The sequence below is a fragment of the Dysidea avara genome, chromosome 5 (assembly GCF_963678975.1).
Source record: "Dysidea avara chromosome 5, odDysAvar1.4, whole genome shotgun sequence".
NCBI classification, from domain to species: Eukaryota; Metazoa; Porifera; class Demospongiae; order Dictyoceratida; family Dysideidae; genus Dysidea; species Dysidea avara.
This window is the reverse complement of record NC_089276.1, coordinates 23,418,615-23,436,577: the sequence shown is the minus strand read 5'-3', so window position 1 is coordinate 23,436,577 and position 17,963 is coordinate 23,418,615. Positions and strand designations below refer to the sequence as shown.

At 36.4% G+C, this 17,963-nt stretch overlaps 2 protein-coding genes across 2 annotated transcripts; one reads left to right on the top strand and one right to left on the bottom strand.

Moving 5' to 3' along the window:
* The first annotated feature begins 7,327 nt into the window (after nt 1–7,327).
* LOC136255711 (uncharacterized) lies at nt 7,328–13,460 on the top strand. The gene is made up of 4 exons (XM_066048539.1): nt 7,328–7,372; nt 11,874–11,972; nt 12,027–12,128; nt 13,357–13,460. The coding sequence occupies exons 1-4, from the start codon at nt 7,328–7,330 to the stop codon at nt 13,414–13,416; spliced, it is 306 nt and encodes a 101-aa protein (XP_065904611.1). The 3' UTR covers nt 13,417–13,460.
* A 3,410-nt stretch (nt 13,461–16,870) lies between these two features.
* LOC136255127 (NLR family CARD domain-containing protein 3-like) lies at nt 16,871–17,962 on the bottom strand. Its single transcript, XM_066047847.1, has one exon. It carries the CDS (start codon nt 17,960–17,962, stop codon nt 16,871–16,873), a length of 1,092 nt encoding a protein of 363 aa, XP_065903919.1.
* Nucleotide 17,963: the final 1 nt, after the last annotated feature.

The window sequence follows — 17,963 nt, the reverse complement described above, 5'->3', positions numbered from 1 at the left end:
GGAATGAGTTGAAAATTGCTATGTAGATGGAGTAACCATCGTAGGAGTGCCTTTTGGTGGTTTGAAAGGAATCGAGATAAAGACCACGGAGATATGACACAAAACCCAACCTGTGTTACAATTACGCGATCGATTTTTATGAATAAAAAAGTATTAGTTTTCACGCCTACTAGGCAAACCGCTTAGAGCAATGAGCTGAAAATCGGTGTATTGCTGGAATTATCTTCATTGAAAGTCCTTGCAGTAGTATAGAAGAATTGGATTACAAACCACTGAGTTATGATTCGAAAGCCAACTCCGTGTAGCAAATGCGAGATCGAGATACTCTAATAGAACAGTCACCCTAATAGAGCGTTCAGCTAATTTATTTACTCCATTAGGCCAATGAAACTTGATTACCAGTTTCTCGCTCAGATTTTGAAAATTTGATGCGGGCGGGCGATTATTATTCATTATTTATTATTTTCCAAAAAGCACAACACACATCCCAAACATGAAGATTTCTGCCAAAAAACTGAAAGTGAGTCTACATTGATTATTCCTGCATTAAATAGCTAAAATACGTTACTAATCCATATAACAAGTGATTTTTCCATTAGAGTATAGTTCATTGCTCCATTAGAGTAAAAGTGACTGCTCTATTAGAGTATTTCAATCTGAAATACCAACAATGAAATTCCATGCGGGTGTATCAATAGCATGCGGGCGATGACGCGAAACTGCTAATCAAATTTCATTGGCCTTATAGAATTCTATTACATTACAAGTTATTCTGTAGGGAGTTCAGCTGCAACCATTTGCGTTATAAATACTAGTTATAGCACCACCGTGCGTGCAATATGGAAATAAAAGCATAAGGGCGTGGGCTATATTAGACTCGAGACCATGCCCGAGTGCTTTTGTTTTCATATTGTACAAGCGTAGCGGTGTTTTAACTGGTTTAGAGTGCTTTCTTGTCGTCTTGCTTGGAGCATTCGTTTCGTGAATTCGAACCACGTCAGTTTTCAGCCATCAGACAATCAGTAAGTGCTTATGTAGTAAAGTTGTGGTAATAATACAAGCAAATAGTATCACTTTGGCTACTTTTGGTGATTAGAAATGTTACGCACGTGATTTTGTTTTTCGTATTTACTTTCCAATCAATGCATAACTGTTCTTTATTTTCTGTAACTGTACTTTATTGTGACGCAAATGGAAAATATAGCACACTTGAATGCGTTAAGCAAAATAGAACATTCTTTTCACTTTGATCTCACCAATGCAAAGTACTTTAAAGAACAGTTATATGTTGATTGGAAAATATAGAATAATTGTGTTTATTGGTAATCAAGACACATGGTAGTCACAGGTAAAGTTGCAGTAGAATAATACACACAATTCTACAATACATTGAGTTGCTCTGTAAAATTAATGCCAAATTAAACAAACTATAATAACAGGAATAATCTAGCATAAATCTACAGCCATAATCTATTCAATTCAGCAATTTTTCTACAGAGCAAAAAACCTATTGTAGAATTTTTATGTATAATTTCACTGTGCCTTTTCCTGTGAGTGTGTTGTGCGGCCCAAGAAGCCAGCACGAAACACTGTGAGTATATTGACAAGAAGAAAGAACGAGGGGTCCGTCACGGGCTGGAATCCCGTATAAGTCATTTGGAATCCCTCGGAATCTCGCACAAAATCTGGAATCTTGCCTTGGAATCTGGAATCTTTTGGTTGATTAAAGTCCGTGAATTTCCGAATAATTCCGGATATTCTAATAGCGTGCAACTCATGGTATGCAGCTCAAGATGCAGCTATAAGCTTGTTGGCCTGTTATAACTTGCCTTGAGCTGTTAATTTCACCTCGCTTTAAACTTACTGTGTCTATATAGGTGTTTAAGAGCTTTTATGGATTCAACAGAGCACGAGTGTAGAGTCGAAATGCTGAATAGTCGAGTCTCGAGTTTTGCCGAGTCTGTAGTTGTGTCTCCGATTAACAGCGAACCACAAGGCGAATCCAGAGCCTATCCCAGGTACAGCGAAGTCTACAATGAGTAGCTAATGAAGTTTAGGTGCGAGTTGAACACGAAGTTGAGCAGCATTGTGGAGTGTCCGAGGCACTGATCGTCTATCCAAGAGGGTAGCTCGAGGTAGCTGTTACCTTTCCACGCATTGCTGTAGGGCTAGCGTGTCATTAATTTTGTTTGAGTACAGGATTTTAATTTTGTTAATTGGATTTCAGTAATTTAAATATTTCTTGGAATCTGGAATCTTGCCTGAAATTTCGTGGGAATCGGAATCTCGTACAGGATTTTAAGGTCGTGGCGGACCCCTCAAGAAAGAAAACATGATTTTCACGCATTCATAGCTTCGTGCTGTCTTTACGAAATGAAACGATTTTGCTGTGGACACGCCTACCAACGTCAGTACTCCGCATTCCAAATTTCAGCAAATTGCTTCTAGCATTCCTGAGATATGCGACTTTCAAAATTGGCTTAGTTTCTTTGTTTTTTTTCTTCTGCTTCTTATTTTTCTTCCTCTTTTCACACACTTACAACAACTGCCATAAAACGCGAAAGCCATATCTGATTTCCTTGAAATTTGGCACACAGAAGGGGGGTATAAAGTTGCATCTTAGTACCAAGTTTGGCTGAAATACGATAAACAATGAAGGAGTTATTAGCAATTATTCACGAAAAATAACACCAATATGTTGTCATGGCTACAAGGTAAACCGCTTATGGGAAGAAGTTGAAAATCGGTGCGTGGATAGGTTAACTATTGAACCTCAAACCTTTTGTAGTTTGAAAGAAATCGAACTAAAAACCATGAAGATACAACGAAAAGACCAACAGTGTGTAACAATTATGCAATCGAGATTAGCTAATAAAAATGACTACTTGCCACGCTTACCAGAAAAACTGCTTGGAGTAACACTTTGAAAATCACTGTACAGATGAAGTAATCATCTTAGAAAGGCTCTTCAATGGTGTAGAAAAATCAGACTTAAAGCCACAAAGTTACAATACAAAATCTAACTTGGTGTAGCAAGTGCGAGATCAAGATACTCTAATAGAGCAGTCATCGTAATAGAGCAGTCATCGTAATAGAGCAGTCGCACTGAAGAGAGATCAGCTAGAAACAAGTAGCCCGTATAGAGATCAGCTACAAACAAATCACCCTGTAGAAATGTGTGCTGGAAACAAATCACCATGTAGAGAGATCAGTTAGGAACAAGTCACCCAGTAGAGAGTTCAGCTAGAAACAAGTCACCCTGTAGAGAGATCAGCTACAGACAAGTCACCTTGTAGAGATATCACCTAGAAACAAGTTACGCTATAGAGAGATCAGCTACAAACAAATCACCCTGTAGAAATATGTGCTGGAAACAAATCACCATATAGAGAGTTCAGCTAGAAACAAGTCACCCTGAAAAGAGTTCAACTACAAACAATGAGAGTTTCAGCTATAGTTCAGTTATGTAAGAAGTTACCTTATTACGTATGTGATAATCATTCAGTGTTAAATATACAAATATTTAATCAGACAAAAAGCTATACACACAATTGCTTTGTTTGTTCCACAATTCCTGCCATAAAGAAAATACAAGTTAAAAGGAAGCACCATAGCCAGTTTATGGCTGGTTTTGTGGCTTGCAATACAAAAAGAAGTGATATCTAAACCAAAACAGCCAAGCTGTAAAAAAAGAGTGCAGCTTCCCAAAAGGCCAGGGTGAAAAAAAGATGTGAAATCCAAGGTGGCGGCCAAGAAATGGCTGCAATGGTAGGCTAATGGCAAAAAATTTAATTACAACAATTCAGGTGAATTTGGAGGCAACACATTAACCTACCATCATGAGGGTATGGGACCAGTCTGTTCCCATACCCTCATGCTTATTGTACATGTGGCAGTGCTTTAGCTACTACATAATGTCTAGCAGTTTGTCACATTCCTGCTTCTAAAGTAAAAGTACCTGTGTAGGTTACATATTTAATACAAATGCAATTTCAGAATCTTCAAATTTGTAAGTGCATCAAGACTACACAGTAGTCAGGCGAAGTTGAGCAGTCAGGTGAAATAGAAAGTACACATCACAAACTGAATGACATAACTACACTACATGTAAGTCTTGTACAGGAAGAAATATTGTTCAAATTTGGCTTCCCTGTAACTTGGCCATCTTTAAAGTTATCGCCATAAAATCTAGGCCATTATCCCCTGTATCATCACCACTTTGTGTACCAATAACAGTGGTGGATCCAGGGGGCACGTGCCCCCCCCCTCCTTTCCCTTAAAAATTTTGCATACAAGATCGAGATACTCTAATAGAGCAGTTAATCACTCTTAGACTAATAAAGCAGTCACAGTGTTCATGAGGCAGTGTATACGTAGCTTAACTATGAAACTATGAATAAGGAATAAGGATCTGAATAAGGATCTTTATATACTTTATAGTATATACATCTGGTAAAGATGAACCATTACTGCTGTGACCTTTTGCTCTTCAACTTTTTCAGCAAAGTGCACCCCCTTTCCAAACTCTGGATCCGCCCCTGAATAATGAAGTGGATTCATTATGCACTAGTTAAGATCGAATAGCCTTCAATCAGTGGTACCATTTTTTTTGTTTGTTTTTTCATTCTTTGCATCTTATTAACAAATGCAGGTGCATTCCACAAATGCATTACTCTGAATACATTTGGTATAATTATGTATGTCATATGTCTTTTGTTTATTTTGTTAGCTTCATGGAAATGTGTACTATACTGATTTTAGTATGGATGGTTTATAAACTTTAAATTCCAATTCCCCTGTACAATACTTTCGGGTTTGTGCCACCATGCACTGCCATTACTTATGACAACCGTTGAAATAAGTGCATATTTATATATCAGTAATGCAGCATGCAGACAAAGTAATAAATTCCAAATTCGCCTGTCTATGCCTACAATGAAACATAAGAACAATGTGTAGAGAAAAGTAGACAGAAAAGGATGGGTCAAGTGGAAGCTAAGCATGCATGGATTTAAACCCATGTTCTAACCACACTTCCTTCCTATAAGAGTTGAGTCTTTTGTCCAGTTGCTTGCAAGTTTTATAATACATTTTTAAAACTTGCAAGCAGCTGGACAAAAGGCTCTTCTCTGTATACGGCTTTCAATGGGTATACAGGACAAAATGATGGTATATAGAACTATGTTTGATTACAAAATCTAGGAAATTATGAATGCTATAAACGTCTGATGAATTTAATGGTCAGAAAGACAGACAGCTTGTCAGCTTCATATCAATTGGTAACAAAGAGAAATGTTGATGCATGTATAAGAATTAGAACCATTTTTCATAGTAGCATTCGCTCAGCCAGCTGATCAAAGCATTTTACTGTTTGTGAAAAATGTATTTTGTTTGCATCATGAGCAGCAATGTTATAAAAAAAACTGTCCATATAAGATTTAACGTATGAAGTTTAAGCTTTAAGACAGTAACTCTCCTGTATGGTGCATGGTCTTGCTAATTTATAAGTGGGTATATATAGCCTATATCTGCCAATGCTGTGAAGAGATGCTCTAGGAGTTGTACACACACACACACACGCACACACCCACACGCACACACGCACACACACACACACACGCACACACACACACACACACATACGTAGCTGACAAAGTATACATGCTTGAATACCAAATATATCAAGAATTCAGACTGCCATTGACCTAAATCTTTGAGATGTATACGTACATGTAAATTGCATGCACACTTTAATTTCCACATTATTTCCCGGGAAATTTGCAACCTTTACACTATGCTGTCAGTGCTGCAAGATTTGAGATGGTCAGATACTTACTTGATGACTTAAAAGTTCTGGTAGATATAATTGAAGTAAGCTACATATATTTGACTAGAGCTGTACCAATAATCGGATCGGCCAAAATATTGGCCACCGATATAGCATTTTAAACCAATATCGGTATCGGTACAGAACAGTAGGAGAACCGATATCGCTACCGATATTTATACAGCAATAGTTTGTACATAAACGGATTATGTAATGGTTTTCTACATTATCCATGTGGCTGTTTAGTGGCAGTGGCTTATTGTTCACTGTACAGTAAGCACTACGATACAAGAAGCCATACAAATACACACGATTCTAGTGTTTGTTGCTGGAAAGCTTACCAGTCTTAACAAATGAAGCAGTTACATAGTACCTTTGTAATATAAAAGAACAGTCACAGGATAACCAAGGAAACCTACTGTATCAGCCTTCGCACAAACCAATAAAATGCGGACCAATGCAGAAATATCCGTTTAAGGCTTCATGGAAGTATGAACCCAAGCCACTATCACCACAGGCATAGAGTGTATATCCACATGTTGTTGTAGAGTAGGTAAATGTACACTTTTGCACAGATTATCTATGACTTTTATTTGTAATGCAAATATCAGATCGACTATCGGTTATCGGCTTCTTTTGGTGGTATCCATATCGGATATCGGTATAATGCAACCGGGCATAAACCTCCAAACTTATTTTACTTCCTCGCCCACGCATTTATTTCTATATGCCACTAGATACATTCTATAATGTTTTTATCCTTTCATGTGTTGCTTTGCTCATTAGTATTTCATAATTTTTTGTTTTTTTGTGGTTATACATATTTGCAGTGTCTCAGAGCGTACTTTTATAAATTGTGGTTTTCAACAAATTTCACAGAAAAATCCATAATCTGACTTTACGATGTCATAAAACAAAAACTAAAAAGAAATTTACAAAACCTCAGCTACAAATTTTAGGCATGTCTATCTCCTTTCAGAAAATAATGAGTATATCTAAAAATTTTAAGTATGTGAAACTAGATACATTTTTTCGAAACCCTATGAAAATCACAAAAATCACCATAGCTTACTTTTAAAACATTTTTTTACAAATCTGGTACTATGAATTGTCGGGCTTGATGAGACCTTTCATCTACTAGAAAATTATTGAAAAACTCAAAAAAAGGATATAAAACTAGATACAAAAAAAACCAAAAACCATAAATATACTATTTTTGAGATAATTGTGGTTGTTTCCATGGTAACCTGTGTACAGATATGTACAGATACATGAGTATAACCATGTGCAAGAAACAGAATTAAGATGTGTGGTGTATGTCTCAAATTATAAACAGAAACATGAAATTTAACTTTTTGGAAGTACATGCCCGGTTGCACTATACATGCCAAAAACCCATATCGGTACAGTTCTATATATTTCTAATACAATTATATTTATTATCAATGTTAGGGCGGTCATTCCATTTTGTATTTTGCTGTCCAATCAAGAAGTGTTGAAATGTTTAATCTACTAGTTAATCAGTATGGCATGGACCCATCCAAGGTATGTTTGTATGCATATAGTGCTTGTCTTACACAATATTAATTTTATACAATATTATTAGACACTCATTGTAGAGCCAAGTTTTGCAGTCACCAAATTCACACCTCTCTATAGATGTTGTTCAAGTATTTATGATCATTATCATAGCAGTACTTAACACTGATAGTAGGATTCCTAAGTCTTACAAAAGTATTGACCAGCCTCAATTTTCCATGATAATTACTTAGTACTATTGGTTGGATAGAACATGTTCCCTTAAAACAACCAGTCAATCCGTCTCCCCTAAATATAATCTAATCCAAAACAGCCAAAGCGGCACAAAATTCACCCGAATTGTCGTTATTAAAATTTTTACCATTAACCTACCATCACAGCCATTTCTTGGCCGCCACTTTGGGTTTCACATCTTTTTTCACCATAGCCTTTTTGAGGGCCGCACTCTTTTTTTACAGCTTGGCTGTTTTGGATTAGATTTCACTTCTTTTTGTATTTGTATACCCCAAAGCCAGCCTATGTCCTGCTTTGGGACTTTTTCAACCTATCTTTTTTTCTTTAACACAGGAAGAAGAAAAGATGAAGCAGATGTACTTTAAATATTTCTGATTTTATCAGTAAATGTACAAATAATATATATGTAATACATATATTTATTACAGAACTCTCCATGGTGGTTTTTTTGTAACTGAACACTCTACAAGATGACTTCTTCTAGCTGCTCTCTCTACAGGGTGAATTGTTTGTAGCTGAACGATCTAAAAGGTAACTTCTTCTAGCTGATCTCTCTACAGGGTGATTAGAACTATCTACAAGGTAACTTCTTCTAGCTGATGTCTCTACAGGGTCACTAGTTTGTAGCTGAATTCTCTACATGGTGGTTTCTTTGTAACTGAACTCTCTACAAGGTAACTTCTTCTAGCTGATCTTTCTACAGGGTGATTTGTTTGTAGCTGAATTCTGTACAGGTGATTTGTTTGCAGCTGAGCTCTTTACAGAATGGTTTCTTTGTAGCTGAACTCTCTACAAAGTAACTTCTTCTAGCTGATGTCTCTACAAGGTCACTAGTTTGTAGCTGAAATCTCTACATGATGGTTTCTTTGTAACTGAACTCTCTACAAGGTGACTTCTTCTAGCTGATCTTTCTACAGGGTGATTTGTTTGTAGCTGAACTCTCTGCAAGGAAACTTCTTCTAGCTGATCTCTCTACAGGGAGATTTATTTGTAGCCGAACTCTCTACAGGTGATTTGTTTGCCGCTGAACTCTCTACATGATGGTTTCTTTGTAGCTGAACTCTCTACAAGGTGACTTCTTCTAGCTGATCTCTCTACAGGGAGATTTGTTTGTAGCTGAACTCTCTACTGGTGATTTGTTTGCAGCTGAGCTCTTTACAGAATGGTTTCTTTGTAGCTGAACTCTCTACAAGGTGACTTCTTCTAGCTGATCTCTCTACATGATGGTTTCTTTGTAGCTGAACTCTCTGCAAGGTAATGTCTTTTATTGATCTCTCTACAGGGCGATTTGTTTGTAGCTGAACTCTCTACATGGTGGTTTCTTTGTAGCTGAATTCTACAAGGTGATTTTTCTAGCCGAACTATCTTTTTCTATAGTTGCATGAACTCCCTGCAAGGTAACTTCTTCTAGCTGATCTCTCTACAGGGCGAATTATTTGTGGCTGATCTCTCTACAGGGTGACTTGTTTGTAGCTGATCTCTATATAGGTTACTTGTTTCTAGCTGATCTCTTGAATTCTCTTCAGGGTGACTGTTCTATTAGGATGACTGCTCTATTAGAGTATCTCGCACTTGCTACACCAAGTTGGATTTCGTGTTATAACTCCGTGGCTTTAAGTCTGATTCTTTTACACCATTGAAGAGCCTTTCTCAGATGATTACTCCATCTGTACAGCAATTTTTACAGCATTACCCCAAGCGGTTTATCTGGTAGGCGTGGCAAGCAGTAGTTTTTTATTTGCTAATCTTGATTGCATAATTGTTACACACTGTTGGTTTTTTCGTTGTATCTTCCTGGTTTTTAGTTCAATTTCTTTCAAGCCACAAAAGGTATTAGGTTCAATAGTTAACCTATTCACCCACCGATTTTCAGCTTCTTCCCTTACGCGGTTTACCCTGTAGGCGTGACAACATATTGGTGTTATTTTTCGTGAATAATCGCTCATAACCGCTCATAACTCTTTGCCTGTTTATCGTATTCCAGCCAAAGTTGGTACAGAAATGCGCCTTTATACCCCTTCTGTGTGCCACATTTCAAGGAGATCGTATATGGCGTTCGCGTTTTATAGCAGTTTTTGTAAGTGTGCGAAAAGAGGAAGAAAATAAGAAGAAAAAAACCCGAAGAAACTAAGCCAATTTTTGAAGTCGCATATCTTGGGAACGCTTGAAGCAACTTCGCTCAAATTTGGAATGTGAAGTGCTGAAGTTGGATGGCATGTCCACAGCAAAAATCGTCTTGTTTCATTAAGGCAGCACAGAGCTACGGAGGTGCAAAAAGTGCGTTTTTGTTCTTCCTGTCAATATACTCACGGGTGTTGCGCGCCGGCTTCTTGGGCCGCACGACACACTACCGTGTGTCTTGATATATTATTTAATTTTGTGTCAACTTTTCAGAAGTTTTTTTGGCTACTCTGAAGGCTCTTTTGGGCTTGATTCTACCTAATCAATACTGCTAAAATGTCATGAAGTTATTCTGAGGCTGGTAGTACAAATGTCCATGATCTGTATCATGCTGTACTATCGTACTATATGATAACATTGTTACTTGTGCATAGGTGTGGCAAGATACACAAAACAAAGTACATTTTTCCAAACATTAAAGTGCTTTGATCAGTCATGGGACTCCTGGCTGAATAAATGCCACCATGGAAAATAGTTCTAGTTCTTATTCATGCAGTTACACCGTCTCTGTGTTATCAATTGATGTAATGCTGACAAGCTGTCTGTCTCTCTGACCATCTAAACACCAATTAATTCACCAGAATTATTGTTCAAAATATATTATTCATAATTTCCTAGACTCAAACTCAGTTCTATGTGCTGTCATTTTGTCTTATATATCCATTGAAGGCCATGATGCAGAAAGACTTGCAAACAACTGGATAGAATTAGGCTAAACTGTTAGCAAACAAGCAGGAATGTGGTTAGAATGTGGGTTTAATCCATGTATGCTTCAAAATACTTTTGGCAAGTCTCCTACTACCCTGACTGATTGATCCATTCAGACAAGCATAGAGAATTAGCTAAAGCTACACATCTTTAACCGTTTGCAGAATAACTTTTGATGAGATACTTTTTGACTAGCCAATGAAGTGTTAAATATATTTCCATGCCAATTTTCCCTTGCATCATATCACATACAGTATACGACTACAAATTCATGGCCATGCCTTCTGCAAACAAGTAGCGCAAGTGAATGAATTTACTTTGATAATGAATAACGTTAAAGAGACCAAATATGTCATACCTGTGTCATTGGAGTGGTATAATATACTGTATAGCCTAATGTTTCGAGGGGAAAATTTTTTGCTGATTTCGTGGTTTTGGGGGTTGTCAGTGAAAATTTTAGCCTTAAAATATTTAGACCTCCATATAATCTAATACATTTTGGGAGTGTTTGCAAATCCACAAAAAAATTATTTTTAGCAACATTGCTCAACCTTGAAATATTTGCCCCTTGAAATATTTAGGCTATATGGTACTTTACACTTGTAAGGATTTCATTACCTGAATAAGCAACTACTTGACCTCTACAAATATTATAGAGCAGCTGATTCTTTATAAGTACAATTGTTTCTGGTATACAATAACAATATTTTGAAACTCTCTAGTAAAGCAATCAACCAGGTTTGAATTTAACTTTTTACAGTGAAGAGTAATAGCTTGAAGAAAAACAACTGTTATGTGTACTGTATGAGCCAATGAACTCCTTTCAATAATAAGTCATGCTAAAGAAAATCAATGTAACAGGCTTTCTGTCACATATTACCATATGAATAAAATATGCAGTTGTATGGTTAGATATGCAACTGATCAACAGGTAAAGATGTCTGTATACATTAATCAGCTCTCAGTTAAACTATCTTTGTTATATATAAATTTTCAAACACTCTAATAAAGCAGTCTGTCAATTTTTTTTATTAAATTGTTTGCATATCTTCTTTGAATGTATATATATTATATATATGTAAATCCAGTATAAAAAAAATTATGAAGAGTAGGGACAATGTAGTATGCAATGAAAAGTACTAAAACAAGCTGGATTGGAGTAGTACGTGTAGTCCCAAAGCTTTCGGGTTTACATGCTTTTGCTGATTCTATCATATACAGTATAATAGAACTATTCAAGATTTAAATGTAATCCCATTTATTTGGTTACTTACTAATGCACTTGTCTATCATATTACTTCCCTTGTCAGTATGGCGACACACTGCTAGAGTGTATGCTATTATGTGTAGAACAACATGGACATATACTTTGTGTTTATTATAGGACTGGTTTGATCTTTACTGTCTTGCTATCTTAATGGACAACACTGAAATGATTGATGTGTTTATTGAACAGCATGGAATGAGTCCATCTGAGGGAAAGGTACACTTATTTATGTATAGAAAGCATAATATATGATGGAGTTGAATTTCACAGGGTAATGTAACGGTTGCGAATTTAGCGTCTATGTTTGGCAAATCAAATGTGGTTGACCTACTGAAGAATAAGTATGGTCAGCCAGTACCAACTCAAGAAGAGGTAATTATACAGTATCTGAAGAATAGTCACATGTGCATTATTATGTTTACCGAAAATGTTTCCAAATTAAGGGCTGCTAATTCATTATCATTTGTTAATCTAGTAGAGAACATGAAGGCCTTCATTTTTAAACCAGGCACGTGCCCACTGAGTGCATGCTTGGTTTACTGAAATTGTTTTTGTAAAACTTGTGTGTGTGTGTGTGTGTGTGTGTGTGTGTGTGTGTGTGTGTGTGTGTGTGTGTGTGTGTGTGTGTGTGTGTGTGTGTGTGTGTGTGTGTGTGTGTGTGTGTGTGTGTGTGTGTGTGTGTGTGTGTGTGTGTGTGTGTACCCAACTACCTATGTTTGTCCGTAATCAGCAGCTTGCACGGCATGTAAGAAGTTAAAGTGAAATAAAGTTGTATTAAACTTCTGCACAGGTAAACTTTGCTCTAAGGTGGTTTTTTTTTGGTGGTCTGAAATACGGGTATAGCAACTCTTCTCAGACTTTGTGAATTACCTTCCCTTCGGGTTTTACGGGCATTTAACAACTGAAAAATATTGGCGCAGGCCTCTAGACTAAACCAGGAATAGCCTATCCCTTCGAGTTGAAAGGAGGCTTATGCCCTACCGGCGTATGCAAACAAAAATGAAGAGCAGCTTTGAGACTTTGTCGAGAGAGTTTTCAGGAAAATACACAATAGTCAAACTATAAAACAGTTTAGAAGATACCTGTGCATAATATGCAGTTTGTTTAATTAATTGATGCATTATTGCAAAACCAAAAACCTATTATGTAAAATAATAACGTAGTAATTCATAGCAGGGGTGGATCCAGGCTTATAGAAAGGGGGGGTCAAAAATGAACTGAGGTACTACATTGTCTCTGGTTTGATAAGGTGAGACCAAAAAAAAGGTCACAGCCAGCTGACAATAGCTGCCCACCTCACCAACCATACATTTATAGCTGATAAAGTACATAAAAATCCTTAATAGCTCACTACACACTGTTCTACTACTGTGACTGCTTTATTAGAGTGACTGCTTTATTAGAGTGACTGCTCTATTAGAGTATCTCGATCTTGGTATACTAAAAAATTTTGGAGGAGGGAGGACAAGAGCCCCCTTTGACCCCCCCCCCTGTATCCGCCCCTGATTCATAGTTGGTTATTTCTAGTACAATATTCATTGTGATAGTGTTTAATTGAGACATGGATATAATTACAGATTATATGTATGTTTTTTTGCAGCAACAAAAGTATGAACCATTAGCAAAATGGGTAGCAGAACACATGACTAAAATTACATAATGTGCAGTAACTGTATAATTGAAATTTATACTTATAATCAGGTGTTTATCTATAAATGCATGTGATTGTTATTCTATTGTTGTTCATGAGTAGCAAATGATTTTCAAAAACTAAAATTTTGGGTAAACAATACTCTGATACATCACAAATCACACAAGGAGGAGTTATAGCATAGCCAAGAAAGTACGAAGTACATGACACAAACATTACAGTGACTCATTTGTGATTACAAACCATTTTCACTTGTGCTCTATGCTTTGGAGAAATTTCACCTCCTTGATTTTCTGCTGTATACTGAAAGGTTCATTACACATTACAGTAGTCTAAAGTTCACATAAATACTTTCAGCAAAGTAGGAAAATCATAAGCACAACTACATTCATACAAAATATGAGTTCATTAGTACTATAATAGCAAGCAATCATCTAAGAGATCAGCAGAAACATTCTTTGATTCACTAGACAGCGATGTGCTGGAAGAGCTAGCTGATATTTTCCAATGGTGAAGAAGAGGAATAAGATGCTGATTATTCACTGGAATTTGTTGTAGATGAGGAACCTTGCAATAGTGATGCCATAGTTCTCACCATGAATTTCATTTTGTCAATTTTTCTAGCTAGCTACCTATATTGTCTTTGTCAATTTTAAAATTTTCCAGCCTTTTCTAACTGCCTCATTTTTTTGTGTGAACTAACAGTATGTTGATCTGTGAATTCGAAGTCACTGAACACTCATTAGTTGATTGTGCTATGGTGTACTATTCCTTGTTACACATACATTATGCCAGCTCTGGATCCAAGAATGCTAACATCAACTTGACCTTTAGTGAATAGCAATATGTTTAACTTCAAATTACAGGATGCTTAATTTTTTTTTAAACAATACATCAGGCTAGCGCTGCATTAGCAATGTATAGCTACATAGCTGCACATTCACTTTCTGACAAGTGCATGTATTAATGATCCTTCAATAACTGCTATATATGTGTAAGAGGCATCAGAGTAAAAGTGAAAGTGAGAAAGCGTAGTTAATGCACATGCGGGTCTGAGGGGATACTCCACCAGGAATAATTTTGAGAATTTTACAGTGGAGGTAATTTTAGACTGTAATGGCTACAGTGAGTCTAATAAGTGCTCAATGTTAAGGATAAAACTGGACACTGACTAAAAAGTGCTGTGTTTTTTTAAACTTTACCATTTAAGTTTATTAGAGATAAATTGTATGTAAGAATGTGTTCAAAGTAGCTACAAAGAGCCCACAAGATTGACTCTTTAGTTTCCATTTCTCCTTGTAATCAAAATTTGTAACACTACACTTTTTGTAACTAAAGCCACAACTCTTGATTATACTTTTGTAATGATTTAGATTACTACATACAATGTAATTACCACACCTGTGTATTATAATCGGGCTGCTTCTTTCTATTGAGTTCTCTATAGGGTGACTTGAACAATAGTTGAACTCTTTGCAGGGTAACTTGCCTAACTGATCTCTCTACAGGGGAATTTTTCTTACTGAATATATACTGTACAAGGTGATTTGTTTCTAACTGATCTTTCTACTGAGAGATTTGTTTGCAGTTGCACTCTCCGCGGGGTGACTTGAAAAATAGTTGGGCTCTTACAGGGTGACTTGATCATGCTAATCTCTCTACAGGGTGTTTTCAGCTGATCTCTCTACAGAGTGATTTTTTCTAGCTGATCTCTCTACAGTTTGATTTGTTTCTAGGTGATCAGCTAGAAACAAATCACCCTGTAGAGAGATCAGCCAAAAACAAATCACCCTGTAGAAAGATCAGCTTGATCAAGTCACCCAGTAGGGAGTTCAACTACATTTCAACTCCCCCAGTAGAGAGTGTAGCTAGAAACAAGTCGCCCTGTAGAAAGTTCAGCTGGAAACAAGTCACGGTAAAGAGACTTGTTCCAGTAATTACTAACAAATAATAAGCCTAAAATCTGATCTCAGAGCTTCTAAAATCTCAAAATTTTCCGGAGAATTGTCATCAGATGCCTTATTTAGCTATACCAATTTTCAGAAACCCCCTTTTAAAAATCCTAGATCCACCACTGTAGCTAATACTTTATTATTAACATTACACTGTGAAAAAGGTGGGATATAAGATGGTATTTCCAGTGGCTTATTGAATACAAATAAGCTTTAATATAAACCCTGTATTATACTCATGTTATACTTTAGTATAATACATACTATACTATTACATATATGGTTTCAGTTTATTTACCACATTACCTGAAATAGCTTATATCGAATATAATGCCCACACCAGTGGCGTAGCCAGGAAAAAATTTTACCGAGGCAAAATTGAGAGGGCCTGCTTGGGAGTATGGGGGCATGCTCCCTCAAGGAAAATTTTGAAAATTTATGCTTTGAATTAGTTTGAAATGGCACGTGGAGGCTATTTTTTATTGTAACTGCTAATGCATGATATGCATGATCATTTAGCTCAATGCAATGCCATGCTTGTCTCACTGGAACACAGTTTGAAAAGTCTATTAACATTATAAGCAAGCAGTGGCTATAATCTGCACTGAATGCTCTATTAGAGTATATTACGATTACTGCTCTATTAGAGTATCTCGATCTTTTCATACAAATTCAAGTAGCTGAAAAGTTGTCCAGCCAATGCCGGACTGTATCACTGTGGGCTCCGGCCCTACTTACTACAGCCATAGATTCTATTATGTGTGGTACAGTAATGGCAAGAGTTAATAATAGTGGAGGGAGAGTGTCTAACACTGCATAGGCCTGTAAAAAATGATCCTGAGAAATTCAAAGGGATTCCTTCAGATGTGTAAAATGTTCACACAGGCAGAACAAGGTAATGTGATGATTGCACACTGAGAGAACAAAGAAATGTGATGATTGAAACAATCTTCACCTATGGAGAATACTACAAATTACAGAGTTTTACAGAAAGAATCCCTTTGAATTTCTCAGGATCATTTTTTACAGGCCTATGCAGTGTTAGACACTCTCCCTCCACTATTATTAACTCTTGGTAATGCTGTATAGTAGTAAAAAATTCAGGGTGCCAAAACTCAGGCCTGCTCAGCCTGAATTGTTGAACATTTTTTACCAAGGCAGCTGCCTCGGTTGCCTCAATGGTAGCTACGCCACTGCACACTATATCATCACATATATGTTTCAGTATGTTTAACACATTAACTAAAGCCTTACATGAGATTGTTAGTATAATACAGGTTATATCAAGCTTTTTTGTATTCAATAAGCCACAGGAAATACCATCTTATATCCCTCTTTTTTCACAGTGTTATACAATTTCTAGACACTTCATTGATTTGTACACAATCGTCTCTTTATTTTCAAAGAAGCACACAACAACATCATAGCAAGTACAAAACTCAACAAAAATTACAAAGTTGATTAAACGGGGCTGGAAAGGAAAAAGGAGCACTAGGGGAAGGGGGAAGCAGTTAAACATCATTTATTGCGACACCTGCCAAATCATCCATCACTTTGTTGGGTATATTATTGCTTCTTACATCTAATTTTCTAAGGTTCAAAACTCCTTTCGCAGCTCGCAAAATTACAACTGCAGACGTCTGTAAATTATTATTAAACAGATGAAGCTCTTCTAGGGAAGCATTGAATCTGATAACATCTGCTAAATCATCTACCACTTTTTCTGACAGATTATTGTTAGCTAAGTCCAACCTTCTAAGATTTGGCAATCCTTTTAAAGCTTGTAAAATTACAACTGCAGAAGTCTGTAAATTATTATTAAACAGATGAAGCTCTTCTAGAGAAACATTGAATCTGATGACATCTGCTAAATCAACTACAACTTCACTGGACAGATTATTTCCACCTAAGTCTAACTTTGTGAGATTTGAAATGCATTTTAATGCTTTTAAAATTACAATTGTAGATGACCCTAAATTACTATCAAACAGATGAAGTTCTTCCAGATAAATATTGTTTTTGATGACATCTGCCAAATCATCTGCCACTTTGCCTGATATGTCATTGCCACCTACATTTAACTTTTTAAGATTTAAATTTTCTTTTAGAGCTTGTAAAATTACAACCACAGATGACTGTAAATTGGTGTTGAACAAATGGAGTTCCTCTAGACAAGCATTGCTTTTGATGACGCCTGCTAAGTCATCCACAACTTTACTTGACAGGTCATTGCTACCTAAATCTAACTTTTTAAGATTTGAAATTCCTTTTAAAGCTTGCAAAATTACTGCTGCAGATGACTTTAAATTATTATTATATAAATGGAGTTGTTCTAGACAGGGATTACCTTTGATTACGTCGGCTAAATTATTTGTCGCACCATCTGATAATTGAGTATTGTTTAACTGAAGAAATACCAATGTGTTGCACATTTTCAAAGCATTTATAAAACATATTGAAGCTTGAAAATCTGATATTTTCCATTTCTTTACACTAACAAAATTCAGCGCTTTGTTCTTCACTAAGTGTTGTGATAAAGCTTTTCCAACCTCAGCTGTTATATGACAATTCCTCAACAATATTGTGGACAAAGAATCATTCATG